This window comes from Syngnathus scovelli, chromosome 12 (assembly GCF_024217435.2).
Source record: "Syngnathus scovelli strain Florida chromosome 12, RoL_Ssco_1.2, whole genome shotgun sequence".
Taxonomy (NCBI): domain Eukaryota; kingdom Metazoa; phylum Chordata; class Actinopteri; order Syngnathiformes; family Syngnathidae; genus Syngnathus; species Syngnathus scovelli.
Window position 1 is genome coordinate 12,470,665 of NC_090858.1, and position 25,161 is coordinate 12,495,825.

General features: G+C 45.2%; 1 protein-coding gene across 2 annotated transcripts; it reads right to left on the reverse strand.

Annotated features, from left to right (window-relative positions):
• LOC125978108 (bone morphogenetic protein receptor type-1A) lies at positions 1-23,533 on the reverse strand. Of its 2 annotated transcripts, none has more exons than XM_049735163.2 (13): positions 23,289-23,533; positions 18,799-18,871; positions 12,607-12,827; positions 6,085-6,247; positions 5,421-5,523; positions 5,252-5,351; positions 5,087-5,171; positions 4,701-4,836; positions 4,400-4,592; positions 3,510-3,807; positions 3,245-3,420; positions 2,130-2,260; positions 1-1,880 (listed from the first exon to the last, which is right to left on the reverse strand). In XM_049735163.2, the coding sequence occupies exons 3-13, from the start codon at positions 12,665-12,667 to the stop codon at positions 1,755-1,757; spliced, it is 1,572 nt and encodes a 523-aa protein (XP_049591120.1). In that variant the 5' UTR covers positions 12,668-12,827; positions 18,799-18,871; positions 23,289-23,533; the 3' UTR covers positions 1-1,754. The 2 variants fall into 2 exon arrangements, with proteins under 2 accessions (XP_049591120.1, XP_049591119.1); XM_049735162.2 differs by having other exon boundaries at positions 5,087-5,174; positions 23,289-23,532.
• Positions 23,534-25,161: the final 1,628 nt, after the last annotated feature.

The window sequence follows — 25,161 nt, forward strand, 5'->3', positions numbered from 1 at the left end:
TTTCTTAAAAATATGGTTATTTAATATTTTTACATTGGACAGACTGTTTACACTTTGTTTCCTTGGTAAACTAACATTTCATAACATCTGTCTTGTAAGGATCCTTACATTAGAAGAGGGGAAAAAAAACATTAGAATTGACTGCATTAAAAAAAAGTCACTCCGACAACACATTTAGCAAATTTCTAGGGATATGCTGACATTTTACAACAGCAACAATAGGTCCAGCAAAGCCATGCTTAGCGTAGCTTGGCACGTGAAGATACAAACTCAGTAGATCGACCATCTGCTCAAGTGATGTAATTTTGACAATTTTGCTTAGTCAGGATTTAATCATTCGACCTAAATATCCGCTACGCTAAGAGAGCCTTAAGGAGAACTCTTTGATGAGCTAATAGACTTCACGTTGAGGTTCCTTCTGAAGAAAAGGCTCATGTTCAAAACAATAACAAAAACATGTACAATAATCTGATTGGACGTATGAAAGCTCAGTGGGAGGAGCCAAAAGCCCCCGCTTGCCTATGCTAGCAAACGAAAACAGGTGAGCCTTTCTCTCCTAATCGTACAAAATTAGGACGATTTACATGACCATTTGGGTAAACTTTTGTTTGTTTGGGGGCTGGGCCATCAATTGAACTTGTCAGGATGATTAACAAACATTTTGGGGCAAATTTTTGTGACAGTTTAACGATCCACATCTTTTAAAATCAAGTAAAAGTATTTAAAACGGAACTACAAGAAACAATAATTTAGCACGGCAAGAAATGACAAATTATGTTGTCAAATGATATAATCCTTGGCCAGCTTTCCAAGGTGTGGGGCTAGCGAGTGAGCCGGACAAACCATGCTGACAGTGCTGGAGTACCTACCGAGCCTTTTTTGACAAACCCAAAGGTGCCGTTTTAGCAGGCACAGACGCGACTGCAGTTGTGACGTCACTCCCAGACAACTACGATATCATTCAACATGGCAGCCTCTGAGATTGATGAGCTATTTTTATTCTTATGCCACGAAGGCAGGATTAATCAGAGCACTGTGTTTCCACTAGTGCTGCTTAACTGTTCTCATCGGTACTGCCTGACACTCCGTGCACCAATTCGGAGTAACAAGCGTGCGCGCGCTCAGGCAACGCTTTTTGGGGCTTTCTGAATGAGCAAACAGCACATTTCAACAATGCTCTGAGTTTATGAAGGTTTGAAGTGAAGCAGCACAAGCTAGGGGCGTATTTTCAAAGGCAGCTCTCATAAGCGCTTTCTCTTTCTAATATTAACGCTCGCTCTCATAACAGCGCGATCACATTTGCTAATGTTGCCTAAAACATTATTTGTCTGTCATGTGAGTGTAGCGTTTGCTATAAATAGAGTTAAAATGCAGTTTGAGTCTTATCGGCTCCGCCCACTGAGATTTGTCTCCACCAATGAGATGAGGCGAGCAGCTCCGCTTCCCGTTTACAAACAAACGAACAACAAAAACAGGACGGTCCACATCTCCACGGTGATGACTCCATCGTCTCCCTGCGGCCGAGATACTTTCCCAAGATCAACACAACGAGGAAATTCAAAAAGTTCAACAAGGATTTTGGGGGAAGAGGACAAGTGTATGAACAGGACAGGATGTTGGCAAACAGAGAAAGGAAGTGGTTTGCGTTGCTTTCACAGAAAGCGTCACTGGAGGAAGACGAGAAGAAGGATGAGCTCCATGACTTGGGCTCGTGTTGTCCTGTTCCCCAAATTGTGTCGGTTGCGTTTTATGCCTCAGATTTTGATGTCCTGCGACTCGACCATCTTGGCCAGTGTCTTCTTCACTCTCAAGATGGTGAGGCGGGAGGCGGGGCTTGTCGACCAGCACTCGCACATCAGCTTCAGCATAGCGCGCAGACACTACAAGAGCAACAGACAAACAGACAGACAGACAGACAGACAGACAGACAGACAGACAGACAGACAGACAGACAGACAGACAGACACACACACAAACACACACACACACAAACACACACACACACACACACACACACACACACACACACACACACACACACACACACACACACACACACACACACACACACACATATAGTTAGGTGGCGCAGACTGTTGCCGGGAGGTGGCGCCAGCCAATGGTTGCACCTCGTCGCTGTTCCATCTGTTAGACACAGTGGGGCGCAGGCCCTTGATGCACACCACCTCCAGCATGTCTTCGTAGGACGGGTCTGACGGCACCATGTCGAAATACGGTAGCTGGTACTCCTCCACCATGCCTGCACGCACACGAGATGAAGACAGGTTGGGCTGGGTGAAGATCCAGAGCTACTTTCTAGGAACCTTATTGGGGCCTGTTTCTTTTTTGCTTTCTTCCTCCTCCAACTAGTCATTGAAGGCACCTCGCGCAGAACGCGAGTGAGAACTTAAAAGAAGAAAAGAAACCTAGCTTCTAAAGATGGAAATTGACAAACACAAAAGTGTGCTCTGCATGTTTTTCTTGAAAACAAGCTGGTATTGTCTGCCGCACGGCAACAGCTTCCGCCTTTCACTCAATGCGTGCGCGCTCCTGCAGCTACTTTGGCTCAACACCGGCCATACGCCGTCGCGAGTTCGACGATACACATGCATTCGCCATGCTTCTTTATGATTTTTGAATTTCGTATTGAGTCTTTGGAGACATATGCGACGACACTACTTGTTCTTACATTGCTAACACATCGAGACAAACAGGGAGTAGGATAGCAAAGGAGACAAGGCAAGGGTGTGTGTGTGTGTGTGTGTGTGTGTGTGTGTGTGGGTGTGGAGAGGGGGGGGTGGCTGGTCCATCGGTTCCGAAGTCGAAAATTGGTTTGTAGTTAGATGCAAAAAAATCACGAGAATCCGGTTCGTTTCTCAAAAAGTTCATAAGTATAGATTGATTGATTGATTGATTGAACTTTATTCATCCCACAGCGGGGAAATTACAGTATAGGCGTTTGTAAGTAGAGGTACTAATGTAAATGTTACTCCTCCAAGCATGGTGTGCCGTCCCAACATGGACTGAGCTCAAACGACTGCATTTAAGGTGAACTTTGAAAGCTTATGCCTGGAATTAACAGACACAGACCACGTGGGGGGTGGTCGTTTCGCTGTCTTTACAGTTTGTTTCCATTCGTTTTGGTCAGGTATATTTTTGACTTTTTTTCCCCACCAGTTTGAGTTGTCCTTTTTTGTCAGTTTATCACAAAGTGGAAGAAGTTTGCGCAGACATTGTGTCGTACCTCCGGTGACGCAGCGTCGCGCCATCTCCCACACGACCAATCCGTAGCTGTACATGTCAGCCATGAGGTAGGCCTGGAAATGATTCTTCTTCAGGCTCTCGTCCAGGACTTCAGGTGCCATGTAGCGCCGCGTGCCCATACGTGTACTCGGGGGGATGTCTACTTCATTGGTGTCGCTGGAGTAACGCAAAGTAGCCAGAGAGCGGGTTAGAGAGCAGGCTGGGGCGAGATGGCGGTCGCGCCGTTAATCAAATTCAAGTCCAACCTGTTGAACTTGACGGCGAGACCGAGGTCGGCGATGCAGCAGGTGCCATTCTTCTTGATGAGGATGTTCTTGCTCTTGAGGTCCCGGTGGGCGATGGCGGGTTTGACCTGCGTGCCGTGGATCTGCGTGTGCAGGTGGCACAGTCCGCAGGCGGCCGAGTACGCCAGCCGCAGAAGCGTGGCCGTGTCCAGCGTAGCCGTCTTCAGGAAATCGTAAAGCGAGCCGTTCTCGTGGTAGTCGCTGATGAGGAAGAGTCGCGTGAAGGCGCCCGTGCCCTCGATGTCTGCTGCGATGAACCCTGAAGAAAGACGCATCACCAGAGTTTTTTTCTTTTTTAAATGAGTGAACAGATAATTATGAAAGAAAATGAAAATCGTTTAAAATCAAAAAGAATATAAATATTTTTAAAATTAGAGAACAGATATTTATAAAATAAATTGAAAATCGTTCAAAATCTTTGCTTACTTACTTCCGAATCAAGAAAAAGAGATTTGAATAAAAAAAAAAAAACAACACAATGGAGATAATTCAGGGTTAGGGTATAAACACGCCATAATCAACTGACCGTGACATTAAATTGCAAAAATCCACAAATGACTGACAGTCTATTTAACGGCCACAAAAACAACACCAACAAAAACATCCTGGGACAGGAAACTGGCTAAAAAAAAAAAAAAAGTGCCCCCTGCCCAAAACCCATCACTATGTGACTCCACAAACCCTGAACTGCAAAAATATAAGCATCCACTGCATACGGCACTACAAAGTAGGGCTGCGCAAAAACACGGCTCACCAATGCTGGCATGTGTGAATGAATTTTTAAGAAGCCTGACAACAGAGCACTGACATGACATAATCATCACCATCTCGAGTCATGAGATTGGGTCTACCGAGGATGTTGTCGTGTCTCACAAGGACGGTCTGGTAGATTTCTGTCTCCCTGAACCAGCTGGCCTCCTCTCGGGTAAAGAAGACTTTGACGGCCACTTTCTCGCCTCGCCATCTGCCCAGCCACACCTTGCCGTAGCGACCTTTGCCAATCTGGCGCACCATCTGGATCTGCTTGGCGATGGTCCGATGAACCTTTTGTTTGAAATGACAGGGAAACAAGAAATAGGTTTGATTCGATTCTATCGAAGTGATCGCTCACTTGTCGCAAGATGGACTGCCGGTGCAGCGTCACGCTCGTACCAAGAGGGGGAGCCCGGAGCCGCTTCCAGAGCTCTGCGATTGGTGGATGAGGTCTTTGAGAGACTCCCCCACGGGGATGAACCCTTCCTGTTCCACATCTTTATGGTAGCGCTTACGCTCGCTCTGCCACTTGTACCTGACACGCACGCATGCACGCACACACGCCCAATAATGTACACAGTAAACCAACAATACAAGCACACAGACACACGCGTTGCCATCATGGTCATGTGACTGAAAGTGAGAAGTAATCAAAATCGAAGAAGAGCAAAACAAACAACAAGCAGATTGCCATGTTGGAGTGACAAGGGCTGACGATATCAATGTGAAAAGTGTGAGGCAAGCCGCGTGCATTGTTTGCCTGTGTTGCCGAGTATTTGGTGTACCTGTAGTAGCAAACCACGGTGACACAAATGAGTGTGCAGCAGCAGACCGTCATGGAGATGAGGAAGGCCAACCAGTGGGGGCTGCCTTCTGGAAAGCAGGCAGATGAGGCGGTCGCTCAGTGAAGGCCATCGGACAGCCCTGAAGTCCCGACAACAAACTAGTACCTGAAGGATCCGGCGGGGGCAGCGTGGGCTGTAGGTCTCGGTTGCAGAAGTCGCTAGCGCAGCACTCGATGGTCCTCCTGGTCTGAGCGTTGGGGGAGTCCTGGCAATCCAAAGCACTCTTGCCTTACACACTTTCTAACTGTGCATGTGTACGCGCACGCACGTGTACCTTGCACTGGAAGTGTGAGCCTTCATACTTCATGCACCCCGACGTGAGGATGTGTTCGCCGTGCTCGTCTTCCTCGATGATGGCAAAGCACTGACCGTTGGTTCTGAGGATGGACACTTGTCACCTCACGAGCAAAAAAAACTCTCTTTCTTCCCTTCTTGGGTTTTCTTGATATCTCCAGAGAGCATTTGTTGCCAGCACCAACTTGCATGTGGACCCTCACTCAGTTTTTGTCCTAAATGATGACGGCTTTTGTTGTGGACCCTTTATTTCACGACAATGACAAACTAAACGTGTCAGTAGACAAAAGCGTGTTTTGGTGGGAGGGACGAGAGTGGAAGAAAATGTCAGCTGGCTGAAGATGTACGCTCATGCACTTGCTAAAAGGCTGACTAACACTTTCTTTTTATACAAACATTTTTAAGCACCACCTATATATTTTTGAGCATCACTTATAGAAAGGACAAACATGTGGGCCAAACAATCAAGCGCTCTCACCCAAAAGATTACAACTAAGATGGCTGCCTGTTGACAGAAAAGTACCTAAATCTATTGCTGGCAAGACAGAAGACGCGTTCGTCAGCACCTTTCTGTTGGCGGCCATGTTGTCATGTCAGTGCTGCGGAAGAGTCCTGCCGAATGAACCAAGTGATTGTCAACTTACCGACAGGTGTTGTTGGTGGCGTCTTCGGGACAGTAGCCCGAGCAGTAGCAGCTGAGGAAACGAGCTGCGTCCTCGGGGGATACAGTGGAGTCCTCACCAGGGCGCCCGGCCTCTGCTTTGGCGCCAGTGCCCTGGAGGACGTGGTCCGGGTTCTGACCCGCTGCTGCAAAAGCCAAGACAAAAAGTGTCATTAACAGAAAAACAACTGCAAGTGGGAGCAAAACCGGCCTGTCCGTTTCCGTCCTCCCCGGGAGTCAGGAACATCCACGTAAGAAGAGAGACAAGATCACACTTAGAGAAAGAAAACGAAACTTGTTCTGTGTGGCTCAGAGCAAGTCATTTTAGTGCGGTCTCTTTAAATGCAAATGGGATGCTTCACACCCTTTCCTGTCGACGTATTTGTAGTTTTTTAGCCGAGGTAGCGTTTACTTGCACCGCAAACTTTTCAATTGATTAAAAGATGTCAACGGCAGAAGACTTGTTCATACATACATAACGTAACAAAATAAATCCCCTCACAATATTTATGAACACGTCTTGTAAACAAGCACTGTACGGAAGAGCGATCCAGGGCGCTTGCTTGGAGCACACACACATGTTGAGCTCTTGTTTTGTGAAATAAAGAGCCGGTTACCAACCCCACGTCTTGCCTGGTACTTTGGTAACGCTACAATATAGTTAGATATGTAGATCTGTTGGATGGATTTAATGATTTGGAGTGACACGGATGGTTCGTTAAAATTGTTGTTTATATTACATTTATTTGATATATCTAGTCTGACGTCAGCGGCGCACGTAGTTCCGGCGTCAACAGCTGGGTTTTTTTTGTTTTTTGTTTTTTAAGTGACAAGACGAAGATTCCGATGGATTTAATGATTTGGAGTGACACGGATGGTTTCATAAAATTGTTGTTTATATTACATTTATTTGATATATCTAGTCTGACTTCAGCGGCGCACCTCGTTCTGCAGTCAACAGCTGTGTTTTTTTTTTTTTTTTTTTTTTTTTTAAGTGACAAGACGAAGATTCCTATGGATTTAATGATTTGGAGTGACACGGATGGTTTGATAAAATTGTTGTTTATATTATTGTTATCTGATATATAGTTTATATATTGTTATATATAATAATTTGAACTGCAACTGACGACGAGTCCGACGTCGCACACGCGGCGTTGTTTACAGAAAGGAATTCGATTGATGGATTTAATGATTTGGAGTGACACAGATGGTTTGATAAGATAAATGTGTTATTTATGTTATACCGTATTTTCCGGACTATAAGTCGATCCGGAGTATAAGTCGCACCAGCCATAAAATGCCCCAAAAAGTGAAAAAAAAGATATATAAGTCGCTCCGGAGTATAAATCGCATTTTGGGGGCAATTTATTCGACAAAATCCCACACCAAAAACAGTCATGAACGAGCAACAACAGGCTAAACGATAGCAACAACAGGCTAAACGATAGGTATGCTAACGTGACAAACACAAACAAAGAGCTGAGAACGGGCCTGACGTAACATATAGAGTGATTAAGGACAACTATTACATAAATAACATGTTTATAAAACCATCAGTGTCACTCCAATTCATTAAATAGCAACAACAGGCTAAACGATAGGTATGCTAACGTGACAAACTCAAACAAAGAGCTGAGAACAGGCCTGACGTAACATATAGAGTGATTAAGGACAACTATTACATGAATAACATGTTTATAAAACCATCGGTGTCACTCCAATTCATTAAATAGCAACAACAGGCTAAACGATAGGTATGCTAACGTGACAAACTCAAACAAAGAGCTGAGAACGGGCCTGACGTAACATATAGAGTGATTAAGGACAACTATTACATGAATAACATGTTTATAAAACCATCGGTGTCACTCCAATTCATTAAATAGCAACAACAGGCTAAGCGATAGGTATGCTAACGTGACAAACACAAACAAAGAGCTGAGAACGGGCCTGACGTAACATATAGAGTGATTAAGGACAACTATTACATGAATAACATGATTATAAAACCATCGGTGTCACTTCAATTCATTAAATCCATCGATCGTTCTTTGTCAACAATGGGTGCGCACGGCTGAGGGCGCTTGCATTTCAAAATATTCCACAGGCTCATATAACGATAGATAAACTATATTTCAAATAACTATAATACAAGCCAATAATATTATCAAACCATCCGTGCATTTTAATTCCATTAAATCCATCGATCAAATTCCTCGTCCTTTGTCAACATCGCCGCGCGTGCGCCCTGACGTCAGCCTCGTCTTCATTCCACAGATCTACTATATACCGTATTTGCCGGTGTATTGGTCGACCTTTTTCGATCCAAAATCGACCGAAAAAAATCGACCTCGACTTATACACCGAGTCATAAAATTTAACTTCGTATTCATCGCTTCAAATGTGATGGTAACCAAGGCCGTTTCTCATGCATCTCATTGTGCGTTGCACTTAGAAAATTTGAACCGGGCGGCGTGCGCGAGTGCGCGGCCCGCTGGAAGTCCAATGAGGCGCCGCGATCTTCTCCGCGGTGCTTATAAAGTGCCGATCCGCTCGGCTTGGAGCTATTTCCGGCCTCCCGTTGGTGCCGGGCGGCGTGCGCGAGCTCGCCGGCCGCGATCTCCTCCGCGGTGCTTATAAAGTGCCGATCCGCTCGGCTTGGAGCTATTTCCGGCCTCCCGTTGGTGCCGGGCGGCGTGCGCGAGCTCGCCGGCCGCGATCTCCTCCGCGGTGCTTATAAAGTGCCGATCCGCTCGGCTTGGAGCTATTTCCGGCCTCCCGTTGGTGCCGGGCGGCGTGCGCGAGCTCGCCGGCCGCGATCTCCTCCGCGGTGCTTATAAAGTGCCGATCCGCTCGGCTTGGAGCTATTTCCGGCCTCCCGCTGATGCCGGGCGGCGTGCGCGAGCTCGCCGGCCGCGATCTCCTCCGCGGTGCTTATAAAGAGCCGATCCGCTCGGGTTGGAGCTATTTCCGGCCTCCCGTTGGTGCCGGGCGGCGTGCGCGAGCTTGCCGGCCGCGATCTCCTCCGAGGTGCTTATAAACAGCCGCATGCGCACGGCCTCCCGGAATTTGAACACATTTCGTCAATAAATTTCGCATATTGAATTTTGAAGTTTAATATAATGGAACAATTGAGCTCGACTTATACAAAGGATATATCATAAAATCGTAAATTTCCGTCGAATTTTAGGGGGTCGACTTATACACCGAGTCGACCTGTACACCGGCAAATACGGTAACTATATTGTAGCGTTAACAAAGTACAAGGATAGACGTGGGTTTGGTAAACGGCTCTTTATTAAACAAAACAAACTTCCAAGCGTGTGGCGGCGTGGACTTCCAGACAGACCGGGCGTGCGTAATGGCCATGTCCGAGCCCCGCGCACCATTCGCAGACAACCACTCGGCCGAGCACCGGCCCCCGACTCAGTAGAGTAGGACCGGGCGTGCGTAAAAGCCATAAAAGTTTTTCAAACCTTCTATGTCACTCCAAATCCTTAATTCCTTCAAACTCTTTGTCCTCCGTGTCACTTAGAAATGATCACCGCGAATGATGCCGGTAGTCCTTGTGTGGGCACGTTTGTATGTAAACAACCGCCGCGCCGCGCTACTGACGTCACTTGAAATAGTAATCCATTGGTACATCACGGTTCTCCAAACTTTCTTTCTGCTGCTCGATTACTGTTTTCAGCTGCATATTTTACAACTTGAAGTTTGTAACCTGCAAAATATGAGTTTCTTTTTGGTGCCATTTTTCTTAAGCCCACCCAGTTGATGAGTCACGGCCAACGGTGAAATTTAGAGCGCCCTCATCCAGTTTCGTCTGAAAATATAATTTTTTTTGGTTGTTTTATCAAAGTCAAAGTCTGCTTTATCGTTGATTTTTTTTTTATATACTAAGACACGCAAAGAGATTGAAATTACGTTTCCACTATCCCTTGGTGAGATAGTACACATATGCATACAAGCAACACAAAAAAAAACAAGAAGGCACAAACAATGAATAAATAAGAGTGTTGAATAAATGGTAAATAAACAAATAATAATAAATAATAATAATAAATATAATAGGAGCAAAAATTGAGCAAGTGTACATACAGCAGACAGTGGACTTGGATATGGTGCTTTAAAGTGTTAATTGCTTTATTTGATGTTTTCTCTATTTTTTATGTTTTGAATATGTTCAAGATAAAGATATAAAAGCATGTGAAGTGATCAACTATACTAAAAATAACATGGGAAGTGGTCAACTATACTTGTAAGTGATGTCTTAATGATCAAGTAAAAATTTGTGAAAAAAAAACATATATAAGTCGCTCCTGAGTATAAGTCGCCCCCCCACCCAAACTATGGAAAAAAAAACGCGACTTATAGTCCGGAAATTACGGTAGTTATTTGAATAACTGTTAATGTTACGTCAGGCCCGTTCTCAACTCCTCGTTTGCGTTTATGTCACGTTAGCATACCGTATCATTTAGCCTGTTGTTGCTGGTTCATGTCTGTTCTTGGTGTTGGATTTTGTCCAATGAATTTGCCCCAAAATGCGACTTAAACTGCGGTGCAACTTGTGTTTTATTTCCTCTTTATTGTGCATTTTATGGCTAATGCGACTTGTACTCCGGAGCGACTTTTAGTACGAAAAATACGGCAAATAAAAGTAGGTAATAGAGAATGGAGAAAAAAAAAAATCGCAGAGACTCCATGTACACAATAAAATGAACATAAAAGCAGAAAAAGTGGATTTTCTATGATATGTCGGGCTTAGACATTGTCGTGAACAGTAGCTAAAAAAACACCAACAACAACACAACAAACGTAGAGGGCTGGAAAAAAATCCATGTTTACGTTTATTCCCCCCCCAAAAAACGGAAGAAGAAAAGCGAAAGGAGAGGACCATCTTGATGCTTTTTATCAGTTGTTGGTCTCCTGCCCGCTTATCTCCTAACTTGTCCAATCTGTTCTTCCCTCCAGCTCCTCCTCCTGCTTGGCGCATTCCAGCCTGTGCCTGGACTTGAAGCGCGAACGCTTTGAGCGACCTGGGAACAGTCGCTGGAGTACAAACGCCCCATCCCCCCACCAAACAAAGGTCCAAGGAGCTGTTTTTGGTGGGTAGGGCTCACATGCATGACAAGGAGGGAGCTTGGAAGCGAGAGGAAAATGGAGTCCTCTGTTCATTTCTTTCTTTTTTGAAAGGGCAACTTAACAGCCGCCGGCGCAGTGGTTTTACAGCGCCTTGCGATCGGTCATAAGCGCACACACGTCGCAGACAGAAAGTGGAGGAACGAGCAGGGGCTAAAAAGAAAGGAAGGTCGATTTGATCGAGGCGTCGGGCAGGTTATGATTTGTATTCCTTTACGGGGACCTGGAAATTCTAAATTTCATTTGGATCAAGTGTTGAAATATAGTCTACGACTTAAGAGATGGATGTGTTTTTCCCGTGTAATATGCCAATTAGCAGGTGTACTGCACACGCTGTTGAATTGTTTTGTCACAACAACAATTTTGAATGCATCAGCCAGGGAAGACATGCAGGAAGAAAAAGAAGCTGAGGAAGTGTGTGCGTGTGTGTGTAGGGGGGAGTCTGTACGTCAGTCAGAGTGGAGAGTGAGGTCTGGCAGAGAGCACGCTGCGTAATCAGACTCTTAAAGACGGACGCACGCATTTCCATGAAGTGCAACTCTACGATAGAAATTAATATTAAAATGTTGTTTTTGGATACGTTCTATAATATATTTTTTCTATTTTGAAAAGAAGAGAAAATGAATAGTATTGATGAGGAGGTCCATAAAGAACCGAATCAATAAGGACAGTTGTCCAGAATGTAGTTGGCAAGTTAAAACGGACTCGTCTTTGCTTGCCAATAGGCCGCGCTCTTTTGAATAAAAGCGATTCTTGTTTTGCGCATAAGCATGTGTGTCAATATGGAGGCACATTATTTAGTGTTATGTAACTCAGAGGTGCACAAAGCTCGATACGGATGTCATCCACCCGAGTGATATAGTGCCCGGCGTGGACATTTGTGGCTTGTTCAGTGCGGAATGAGCTCTCTTCAAGGGAGCAACTGAGGGATATTTCCGGAGAACAATGACTGTTGGGAGCGTTCTGTGCCAGTGCTGTGTCATACAGGAAATGGTTCATGTGCAAAGAGGAAGCCGGAGCGCAAACAATCGGTTCAACAGCTTCCTGCGGCGGCGCAACGCCAGTGAAAGGAGCCACAAAATGTCCGCCGTGGGAACAGTGCTCTCAGTACGTTAGGGAATTTGCCCGGCGATACGTTGAGGTCAGAGAAGAAGGTTTGCTGAAGGCGCAGATTGCATCAGCCACGCATTCAAAGCAGCAGAGAGAAAATAGACAAATTACAAAACTCCTGTCTTCTGCAAATTTCGAGTTTGACACCAAATGTCGAAGAAACTTTGCCTAGGAGCTCGAACAAAGCTTCTGACGTGACTCGTGCGACTTTTGTAAAGAAAACGCCTGACCCGACCCGGTGCGTTGGTCATACCTTCTGCTCCGAGGACCACCAGCAGCGCGGCGGTGGCCAGACGCAGCAGGAGCACTCCCATCCTGAGGCGCGACTCCACGGACGCTCGAACAGGCTGGGGGACGGACGCTTCCGCCGGTCCCGATGCAACTTTGGGCTCCGGTGGCTTCCTGGCAGATGTTTGCTTGCTCACAAGATGAGAAGAAGCTTCTCTGGTTCAATGTCTCTTTGGGCTCGGAACGCTGGGAACACACAACAGTCACATGTACATTGCGTGTCAAGAGGTGTGGAAGGTATGGTGACTAAAGACAACCAGCTTGTCAATAGCCGACTTGGAAACGGCACACATGACCCTAAGAAGGGGGCTTCAACTCAAAATGCTTGACTTCCTGGGTCTTCTAAGGAGTGGCGCGCTTTTTGAGGGTCAACTACGGGAATGTCTCAGAAAATTAGAATATTGTCAAAGTCAAAGTCTGCTTTATTGTCAATTTCTTCACGTCAAGACATACAAAGAGATCGAAGTTGCGTTTCCTACTATCCCACGGTGGAGACAAGACATATTACACCCAATTGGTTCACATACAAACAAAACATTCAAGTAAACAATACAAAAAGTAAAAATAAGGCACATACAATGAATAAATAAGAGCAACTTGGTTGAAATGGTGCAATTGTGCAAACAGCAGACAGTCAGTATAATAACGCAAAAGTGCAAGTGGAGTAGTGCAAGTGGAGTAGTGCAAGGCAGCCGTCGTGGCCCAAAAGGCCAGGGCGTTATGCAGCCGAGGGTGGAGGGGGGAGAGAGTTCAGGATCCTAACAGCCTGGAGTATGAAGCCTTTGGTGAGTCTGGTGGTGCGGGAGCGCAGGCTTCTGTATCTCTTCCCAGAGGGCAGTAGATCAAACAAAGTGTGAGCGGGGTGACTAACATCACTCACAATCGCGGTCACCTTGCGGGTGAGGTGGGAGGCGTAAATGTCCTTCAGGGAGGGGAGTGAAGCACCAATAATCCTTCCAGCTGTGTTCACTATGCGCTGCAGGGCCTTCCTGTTGTATTCAGTGCAGCTTCCGCCCCACACAGCGATACAGCTGGAGAGGATGCTCTCAATGGTGCCTCGGTACAATGTGGTCATGATGGCTGGTGGAGCACCTGCTCGCCTGAGTTTCCGCAGGAAGTACAGGCGGCGCTGAGCTTTCTTCGCCAGTGATGCAGTGTTGGTGGTCCAGGAGAGGTCTTCACTGATGTGCACCCCCAGGAATCTGGTGCTGCTCACTCTCTCCACCACAGCACTGTCGATGGTCAGTGGCAGGTGTTGGGTGTGACCCTTCCGGAAGTCAACAACAATTTCCTTGGTCTTGCTGACGTTCAGCAGGAGGTTGTTGTCCCTGCACCACGCGGTAGGAAGGTCGACGTCCAACCTGTATTGACTCTTGTCGCCCTTGGTGATGAGACCCACCAGAGTCGTGTCGTCGGCAAATTTCACTATGCGGTTGTTGCTGTAGTTTGTAGCGCAGTCATGCGTCAGCAGGGTGAAGAGCGGACTGAGCACGCAGCCTTGGGGGGGCCCGCGTGCTCAGCGTGATGCTGCTTGAGATATTGTCACCAACACGTACTACTTGAGGCCTCTGACAGAGGAAGTGATAGTTTATTTTCTGTAATGCAATTTGAAAAAAAAAAAAAATGCAATACAATCTGGATTCATTACAAATCAACTGAAATATTGCAAGCCTTTTATTATTTTAATATTGCTGATTATGGCTTACAGCTTAAGAAAACTCAAATATCCTATCTCAAAATATTAGAATATTTCCTCAGATCAAGTAAAAAAAAAGATTTATAACACCAAAACAAAATCAAACATTAGAAAATGTCCATTGATGCACTCAGTACTTGGTTGGGAATCCTTTTGCATGGATTACTGCATCAATGCGGCGTGGCATGGAGGCAATGAGCCTGCGGCATTGCTGAGGTGTTATGGATGCCCAGGATGCTTCAATAGCGGCCTTTAGCTCATTTGCATTGCTGGGTCTGGTGTCTTTCAACTTCTTCTTCACAATACCCCACAAATTCTCTATGGGGTTCAGGTCAGGGGAATTGGCAGGCCAATTGAGGACAGTTATGCCAAGGTCAGTACACCATTTACTGGTGGTTTTGGCACTGTGGGCAGGTGCCAGATCATACTGGAAAATGAAATCTCCATAGATCTTTTCAGCAGACGGAAGCATGTAGTGCTTTAAAATCTCTTGGTACACAGCTGCATTTACTCTGGACTTGATGAAACAGAGTGGACCAACACCAGCAGCTGACATGGCTCCCCAAACCATCGCTTACTGTGGGAACATCACACTGGATTTCAAGCAACTCGTATTTTGCTCCTCTCCAGCCTTTCTCCAGACTCTGGTGCCTTGACTTCCAAATGAAATACAAAACTTGCTTTCGTCTGAAAAGAGGACTTTGGACCACTCTGGAACTGTCCAGTGCTTCTTTTCCATAGCCCAAGTCAGACGCTTCTTCCTTTGTCTTGAGTTCATAAGTGGCTTGACCATGGAAATACGGCTATTGTAGCCCATTTCCCGGACACGTCTGTGAACAGTGGCTTTTGATACCTTCAGTCAACTGTCTTTGAAGCTCCCCCAAATTCTGGAAGCGACTCTTCTTCACAATGCTGTTAAGGCTGCGGTCATCTCTCTTGGTTGTGCAGCGTTTCCTGCCACATTTCCCCCTTCCAACAGACTTTTTGTGGATGTGCTTTGCAACTGCACTCTGTGAACAGCTTGCTCTTTGAGAAATTTCTTTTTGCGTCTTACCCTCCTGATGGCGGGTGTCAATGATGGTCCTCTGGACAGCAGTCAGATCAGCAGTCTTCCCCATACTTGTGATTTAATTTACTGAACCAAGCTGTGTTTTTCAAGGCTCAGGAAACCCTTGCAGGTGTTTTGAGTTAATTAGACCATTCAAGTGATTTGTTGAATACCCTACTAGTATACCTTTTCATGATATTCTAATATTTTGAGATAGGATATTTGAGTTTTCTTAAGCTGTATGCCATAATCAGCAATATTAAAATGATAAAAGGCTTGCAATATTTCAGTTGAGTTGTAATGAATCCAGAATGTATGACATTTTTGTTTAATTGCATTACAGAAAATAAAGAACTTTATCACAATATTCTAATTTTCTGAGACAGTCCTGTATATTGATTTATTAGTTTAATGGAATAAGTGAGAAAGGGTTAGGAATCTAAAAAGCTCTGCTTCCTCCTACTCGTTTTTGAGCATTATTTTTGTTTTTAATTTTTGTGACTTAAATATGGCACTTTAAAGTGTTATTTATTGTATTTTATTTTTGTTATTTTCTTCCTCCTTTTATGTTCGAAATAAACACTCATCATCAGCATCAGCAACTCATGATGGACAAATTTCATGTTGCCAAGGCAAATTGGCTTCCTGAAAGGCTCATACGTGAGTGTGTTAGAGAATTAGTGGCAATGTCCAGCAAGTGTCTTTACATTTGCCAGGGCGGGACAAAGCGGTGAGACCCGTGACCCACTTTTCACACATCTTTGGCCGAGGGTGGGGGGTGGGTTGCATGAGTGTGTGCACGTGACAGAGAGAGACTTTCCACTTTAAGGAGAACATTGGACAAGCATCCAAATGCCGCATGTTTGTTTGGGCTCGTGAATGCACAACAACACGTCCAGATAAGACAGAGTGGCGCAAAAATTACACATGCAGGAGTGCAGACAAGACGAGGCAGGTTGAGGAGGGGCCGTGCGGCCAAACAAGAAGCCCGCGACAGCTCCCGTAACCTCGGCTCGACCTTCTCCAGGCACCCGTGCTACGCTCGCTTCCCACGGAAAAGAGCAGCACAACATCACGTGCGCGCACGGTATCTTCTCCATGAAGATCAAGTCGGGAACGTGAGCTGGGATTAAACCGTCGTGAGACAGGTTAGTTTTACCCTACTGATAATGTGTCGTCGCGAGTCAAGCAGGTCATTGAAAGACGCATCCCAAAAATCAGACAAGACGGACGCCATGGCGGTTGGACTGAAAGCATCCGTTGTTTGGGAGGAACCTGCACAGCCTTACAAGCAGGCAAGCATCAAGCCATGAGCGCCACACTCGCACCCGCCAAAGACTCAACCCTGTCCAATTGCTCAAAACCTACTTGCCATCTGACTGATGACTAAACTATATATAGCGCACTATGCCCAAATCTTGCTGTGATCCGATTGGAGAGTAGCGAATGATGATGGGAGTCTATTGGAAGGCCTCTGAAAGTCAACTTGTGCCTTCTTCCAGGCTTCACAGAGCAGCCAGCATCAACCGCGGTACCTCGTACATCTCGTCGCCCAGAGAAAATCTAAAAGTCTTCGGACGACGAGGAAATACAAAAGTGTTCTGATGATGAGAAAATACAAAAGTGTTCTGATGATGAGAAAATACAAAAGTGTTCTGATGTCATGGCTCGAGGGACCTAGGGATGTTTTTAATGAGAGTCACCACCATAGTAACAGGTCCTTTGTCGTCCGCTGCAGCAGTCAAAGGCGTGCTGTAAGCCAGCAATATGATCATAAACCACACATGGCGGCAGCACTAGAAAAATATTCCTCCAACATCACCAACAGGTTTTACATTTGTTGCTGATCGTGGCCATCCTTTAATTTAATACATCAAACATAGTACATACGTATGACACATGATATGATTTTAAACACGTTTGTCGAGTTCCTGCGTGTGCTCTCAAAACTCCGACATGAATTCAACAGCCAAACGTGACTCTGCGTCGGCCATTCTTGAAACATTGGACACTGTGTCTCGGCCAAGCGGCTAATTAGCTTCATCTTGAGTTTAGTTCAGTTTGTCATCAGACGGTGTGATTTCATTTTATTAGCACCCAAAGCAAATAACATGCAAGTGCTCCTAGGGTCCAATTCTTGCAAGCATCTGATGTTGGATCGCTGCAATTATTTTTTTCATGAATTGTATTCAGCCCTCTATGGCCTGAAATAGGTACTGAGATAAAGAAAAGGGATGCACAAGATCAAACAGTAAACAGCGACAAAATCTACACCGTTGCATATCATCATTCAGCTCAGGGGTGCCAAACTAATTTTTTTTCACGGGCCGCATTGTAGTCATAGCTTCTTTCGGAGGGCCATTAAGACTGTCAACCCAAATAAATGTATGAGCACCTCATATTATATATAGTAAAAGCTACAAAACAAACTGACAAATAACTCATTTTCAAATCATATGAGTAAAAACTGGTCAAATTTTAAAAAAAATATATATTATTAAAAAGTGAAGACAAGTTGCAATTCTAGTAATGACACGCGAATTTGATGCACAATTTGTCTTCGCGGGCCACATAAAATAATGTGGTAGGCCGTATCTGGCCCCCGGGCCTTGAGTTTGACACCTGTGATTCAGCTCAATGTTTCTGCTTAAGATCTTTTCGCAAGGAACTCTGACATGCTTTTCTACTGAAATCACCCCTACTTGAAAATGTGTGTGTGTGTGTGTGTGTGTGTGTGTGTGGGGGGGGGGGGGGGGGGGGGGGTTAGGGTTAGGGGGTGACATATGGGAGTGATTTGGACGGCAGACGGTTGCCTCTAAAGGTCTTTGAGTGCATTTCGAGTCACAACGTGTCAAAAGTTCCACTCAATGACTTATTTGATTTGAACATAGAACGCAACATTTCTTTTAATAAAAGCTGCCCCACCACAATGGGCATTCATTCACTCACTCAAGACCGATAACCGCTCCCTTTTCTGATAATGTGGAGTAGGTGAATTATGTCGTCTGTGATTCCCGCTGGATAGTTATGGATTCGAGCCAACAACGGGCCAATCAAGAGGCCGCAATTAGAAAGGCGGGAAGTGTACCGATTGGCCAGCCCCGCCTCATTGCTGAGTAAAGGGTTCACCTCATCAAAGGCCAGAGAGGTGAGGGTTGGGGGAGGGTGGCGAGGGATCTGATCGGACACGTTTTTATGTGACCGCAAAAAATCCTGCCGACATTAAATACTATTGTGAAGCCTACTCGAAAACATGACTGTGTGTTTGGATTGTGTATTGCATTTGTGATTTGGCATTTGCAAATTCCTCTTTTCTAACCTACAGCGACACTTTGTGGTATGTTTATGCTTTAAAGTACAACAATAAGAAATTCTACTGCCATTGAGGAGACAGCCACCAATTTGCAATTTACCTGAGCGCCGTGTCCGTGCGTGAACCACGATGCTGCGAGGCTCCATGGGAGAAGCAGGTCACATCAGAGCAAACTGTCAGGACGAGAGCAACACAAAAACAGAGTCATGCTTTTTTTCCCAAGTTACACATTACATCAAGTTACTTGCTGCTTTCCGTGAAGACACGGCAGGAGGAGGAGCTGGGTGGCGGCCATCGTTTTGTTTTTATAGAAGAGAATAAGAGGAGCTCACACTCGGGGGTGCATATGAAAATCAAAACAGAAAGCAGATGCCTCTCATTTATTTCTGGAGGGATCAACTGCTCCACTACAATTTTTTTCTTCAATGCAAATCGACCAACTGCTTGAACAGCAAACGCAGGCAGACAATGATTGACACAGCAAACTTTATCAGGCACCCCTGCAAATAAAAGCCAGTCCGATTCTTCCGTTTTGAGCAAGGAAGCGATGCATCGTGCCGATGGCGTGCGCACGCCTCAATCAGGCCGGCCAGCATTTACATGCGTTCAATTGGCCATTTCTTTTCAACAAAATTGGGAAATATATGTATGTGGGCAAAAAAAGGTCTGTAAGAAAGCATGACATTGATCAGAAAACATCCTGGAATGGATTTGTGTCCTCGCCCCGGTGGCGAAATGGTTCCATTCTGGTCACAATGAAAGAGAATGACGGAGACAGGTGACGCAATAAAAAAAAAAATGTGACTGACAGCGGTCACACGACTGCCGCCAGTGTGGCGAGCGCGTCTGAATTATTCACCGCATTCAAGTATTTAAAGGCCTGATCAATAAGACTAAAAGTCGACGTAAAGTACCTGGCCAAACGTGCAGGCAGCATGTCACAAAATGTAGGATTTGTGCTAAAAGATGCTCAGCATGACAATTTGACCTTTGAATGAGCATTGCGGCCACATTGAAGCGCCTTGGAGAAGAGTCAGTGGTTGCTACCATCCGGAATGTGCCGCAGTAGCAAAGCAAGGAGAAGGCACATGAGACAATCAACAAGGAAGGCAAACGCAGCGGCGGGAAGAAAGCGAAGCTAAGAAAAATACTTTCACATAGGATGCCTTTTGAGCAACCTTCAAACATGATAAGTGAATGGAATGACAACTGTGATTGTTACACACACAGGGAAATTTAAATTCCGTACCAGATCAATCTACTGAATACAAAAGCGGAAAAAGCAAGCAGAAAAAAAAAGAGCCAAATTCAAAGAGAACCAAATTGAAGTCGCCGTCGTGTTAATAGTCCAAAGGTACGTGTTTCCCCACCTTCTACTAGCACATAACATCTTGGAGTCATCCATCCATCCATCCATCCATCCATCCATCCATCCATCCATCCATCCATCCATCCATCCATCCATCCATCCATCCATTTTGAAGTGCTCAATTGGCCTACAAAGCATGTTTTTGGGATGTGGGAGGAAACCGGAGTGCCAGGAGAAAACCCACGCAGGCATGGGGAGAACATGCAAACTCCACACAGGGAGGTCCGAAGGTGGAATCAAACTTGCACCCTCTGAACTGTGAGGCGGACGTGCTAACCAGTGCCTCACCGTGCCGCATTATTTATTTATCCCCCCCCCACCCCCCACCCCGATGTAACCGATGCCGGGAAAATTAGGTGGGTTCACTGTCACCATTGCTGCGATCGCGCTTGCTCATTTCAACATTGTCTTCATTTTGCTTGCTGCCGTTTACAATTTCCAAACTGTTCCTTCAAACTTGTTTTGGCCACACTCGCTCTCATTTTTGCTCTGCGCTATCATTGCTATGGTGAACATAGATTGCGTTTTCTCTCTCTGTGGTACAGTGTGAATACTCTGTAACAAAATCGCGTCCACATTTCCCGTCTGTGGTACGGCCCTCAAAATTTCGTTTGGTCTTTTTCCCCATGGCAAGCAAACTGAGCGTATTGCGGACCCTCAAGCAACACATTGTGGTCCTAAATTCAGAAGCACTTCTTCAAACGTTCAGAAAAAAATGTGATGAAGAAGCTGATGATCACCACCATGACCCTATGCTCCATTTGAGAGATTTGGGGGAGGAGGAGGAGGAGGAGGGCATGTTTTCCTCCCCAGCCCAGCCACTCTGTCTCCATGTTCCTCTGGGATGGGGGAGAAAATAGGGAAGAAAGCAGACAGAGTAGAGTGCTGGTGATGTGAAACCCGATCTCCCTTCTCTTCCTTCTCCCTCTGCTACGCCAGCTCGCCGGAGCGCCTCCAGACTGGTGAGTAATGCGATCCTGCAGCCCGCGGCATTGGATGCTCTCCAAGAAAAGGCGGCCCAGAAAAGAAGCAGCAAAAAGAGCAAAGAAAACGGGAAGCAGGAATGAACCCGACAAGGAGTAGAAAAGACAAAAGAGGAGGAAGGCTTAATGCAGGGAAAACTAAAGGCAATGCACATGGAAAACGTAAAGTGTTGTTTGGCAACAGTGGCCCAGTTTTGGGATCACCCAAACATAGGCAGCAAAGTAAAACACAACTGGCAAAGCAAAAGCTATCCATTAAAGTCAAGAACGAGAGCAAGTGACCACACCGGAACGACGGTGCAACAGTTTATCCGTCTGTCCCAGCCTCCTTTTTATAATGATTCATTAGCTCAAGTCTTGCTTATGGCACAACATGAAAGTCAGCTTGTAGCACCGCACATGCGCTCATGCGCGGAGATTCTTTCCTTTCGGAGTGCGATATAAATACTTATGTATGAACGCTCTGTATGGAATGCGCAGCTGTCTGACACACCGCCGCAACGACAATTCCCTCGTTTAGTCGCGCTCCGAATGAAGTGACCTTAATGGAGCTGTCGCAATCCTTAACTCAAGGTATGTCGCCCTTGAAATACAAGTTATTATGGCAGTCGTTTCTCAAACGGCACTCTTGTTTTAGTCTTTTCTGCCAATGGATGAGATCAAGAATCCAGTCAGTGCATCAGTCGTGTTTCAAAATAAATAAAATCATCTTAGACTCTAAAATGTACATGGAACCAACTATGATCATCAAATTAATGGAGAACTATTTGGATGACCATTGCATCATTTAGAGATCTTGTTGGACTTAAACGTGTTGGGCTTTCAGTCACTCAACGGTAAGTGTTGTACAATTTCTGTTTCCCGCCAAGAAAGCAGACTGCAATTTTATGACCAATGCTACGGTAACAGAATCATCATCCATTTATGTCAACTTGAAATAATGTCCTGTATGACAAATGAAAATGTGTTTATTTATCTAATCATCAATTTACAGGAGAACTAATTGACGCATTAAATGATTATTAGAATAATGGCTTTCTGCAGACCCACAAAATTTTGAACCTTTGAATCGGAAACCAATGCACGCAACACTGTTAGCTAATGGTAATCTGTGCCAATATAACGACAACTCCACTTACCTCTTAGCTTTGACATTGTCTAAGCCTACCTGACCTCATCACTGTCTTAGAATCAAAGTGTGGATTTTGGTTGTCTAAACTCGCCCCACTGCGTTGTCACGTGGGCATAATTCCCAATGGCTGTTCAGACACGTTTCCACAAATGGTCAGATAATTTAAGATTTACTTGGCGCAATTTGATATTTGATGGGGGACCAGGCACTCAAGACAGATTAATAAAGCCCGTTCACATTATTCAACCCCTTACAAGCCTTTTTTAGATTTAAAAATTTCATAATTACAATTTAGTAGTTGAGGGTAAAACAATGACGAAATACACTATCCTGTTTTGAGTTCTTGTTTGGGTACATGCTCTTCATTTTTTTTGCGTGTAAAAATCAATGTTAATAAAAGGCTTTCGGGTCCAATTTAGCCATTTGATTTGGGACATTTTACCAATAAAAAACGCATCATTCGTCAATTGTCTTCTGTTAGCGCACGAGCTAGCATTGCACAATATTATACTGCCTGAGTTCCGTGGTGAAGATTTTATTAATTATCGAGTCGATGACAAAGACTTTGTTTTTGGAGAAAATGAAGACCAAAAGTTGAGCTAAACGCAAGCTAGCAGAGGAATGCGGGTGAAGAATTAGACAACTGGGGAGTGAGTTAAATGCTGGATTAACATCCAATTTGTTCGTTGACGTGTTAATGATATCTAGTAAAGAGATTTTCGTGAGATTACAGTAGAATACAAGACAAAAAACAATTTTAGCTGTTCAGAAGAGTAAAGTTTAAGGTAACTTTTTTTCTCCAACGGCAACAGTAGGGATCCGTCTATCACCTGGCAACAACACCCAGGAAACTCTAAGTTGCGCGAGGTTTCGAGTGATTTTGTGGTTTCTTTGCAAAATCAAACGCCAATTAGTCCAGAAAACATTAAGAATGGACAAAAACTGTGTTTAACACGCTAACTTGTGGGACTTGAACAGAAGAAACATATTTGGTAACCAGATTGGTTGTAAACACGACAGCGCGTCTCCCAATTCTGCTCCAACAAATAGACTAAGACAAGTCGAAGCGCAGAAAGGGGGGGAGACTTGACGATTATTGCCTTTACCTTTTTCGTCGCATGTCATCGACGACTGATTCGCTCGCTTTCTCTTTTTGGGGTGCTTTTTCTATAAATGGATCCAAAGTCAAAAATTCCAAAGAGAACCGATGAAGGACGAGGCGTGAATTTCCTGTCTTTTCTGCGCTATTACAGCAAAAAGCGAGTGACTAAAGCAGTTACTGCTGCTGCGGCTGCTGTTGTTGTTTCTCCTCCTCCTTCTGCTTCTCCTTTTCGTTCGCTCGCTGTCTGGCTGGTTGCGCGTGCGCGCGTGGTTAAGAACCCACCGGCAGCCATCTTGCGTTGCCGCTCGCTCAGCGCACCTAGCTTAAATACGGATGATTTAGATGACTTGAGCTTGTGTCGCTCTGAGCTTTTTCCTGGCTCTGCATCTTTCCATCCACCTGCATCCTTGCACGAATTTTTAGTTAAAAGCAGTTAAATCCCAGGTCCGCGCATACATTCAAATTAGGAGAGGCATAAAAATTCGTGTGGCACTGGAACTTGCCCCCACTCTCTCCACTGTCAACGCCGTTTCGTGATTTCGCATCCCTTCACACTACCGCTGTCCATACACTGTTGCTATGACAACATGGCAACCCCAACCACTTAAAAGCTGGACCTGCCAATATCGATCCATGTTAATTCACGGTGGACAGGAGCGTGGGCAGGCCGTGGGGGCTATGAGGGCGTAGGACGTTTAATGGCCCATTATTAAATAAGTGCACCACAGACCCTCTTCCGTCAGGACAGAGACGAGCAAGAAGCCTTTTCAGTCCTCCTGCGAGATTCGATTTGAGCTGAAAGCAGAGGAACCTTCTGGATGATGAAGATGAGATGACTTCATCCCCCGTGAGAAGGATTTCCATGGTTACCGTTGGTCTCCAAGTCACGCTTTCATTTTATACTTGAACATGCTGGACGCAAACGGGACACTACATTAGGTACAGCCAAACAAACAATTCTACTTTTACAAGGATAATACTTGTGATGGGCACTGTCAGACAGATAGTCAATAAACAAGTATTACTATAATACCCACTGAGAATTTCCTCGTATAATAGAATGCTTTTAGACCGCTTTATGCTGCCTAGACGTCTACGCTATAACTCAGCTAAAAAAGGTCTAAAAGTGAAAGTTTCATCTACCCCATCGACGTCTACGAGTTAGACCTCTTTTCGACCGCTATGCTATAGACGCGCCTCATGTGGGTTTTTGATAGCCCCCTCTGCTACTCTAGTTGTCATTAAGTCTTGCATCCTGTTTTTCATTTATTTCTTTGGACATCATGTAAAAGGTCTCCAGATCAGTCATGGGCAACCGTCCACCCTCTGCGTCACATTATGAACAAGAGTTGAGGCTCCTGAGCCCAGGGATTGCCAGAAGGGTCTCCACGATGACCTTCAGAAACTCTGAGAATAAAGAGAAATAGAAATAAAATACCCACTTAAATTACTGCAGCTACGACCTTTTTAAACAACGAAAGCCTACAAAAAAAAACACAACTCTTAGTTTTCCCTGTCATGGGCATTTCACACTCACTTTCTAGTTGTTGAAGAATGAAGCAAATGTTAGCTGCAAGATTCAAATGAACCATTTTGCCAACCAACTTTGCCCTGTTTGCGTGCTCAGTCCATTGCTCTTCACCCTGCTGACGCATGACTGCACTGCGACCTACAGCGACAACCGCATAGTGAAGTTTGCTGACGACACGACTCTGGTGGGTCTCATCATGAAGGGCGAGACTCGGTACAGGTCGGAAGTTGACCTTCTGACCACGTGGTGCAGGGACAACAACCTCCTGCTGAACGTCAATAAGACCAAGGAAATCATTGTTGACTTCCGGAAGGGTCACACAACACACCTGCCGCTGATCATCGAC

Excerpts from the sequence above, each read along its gene's own strand:
- LOC125978108 (XM_049735162.2), bottom strand. The coding sequence starts at position 12,667 with ATGGGAGTGCTCCTGCTGCGTCTGGCCACCGCCGCGCTGCTGGTGGTC. Across the intron at positions 5,524-6,084 it reads GCCACCAACAACACCTGTCG|AACCAACGGTCAGTGCTTTG; the intron begins GTAAGTTGACAA and ends GTCCATCCTCAG. Across the intron at positions 2,261-3,244 it reads GCGACGCTGCGTCACCGGAG|GCATGGTGGAGGAGTACCAG; the intron begins GTACGACACAAT and ends GTGTGCGTGCAG.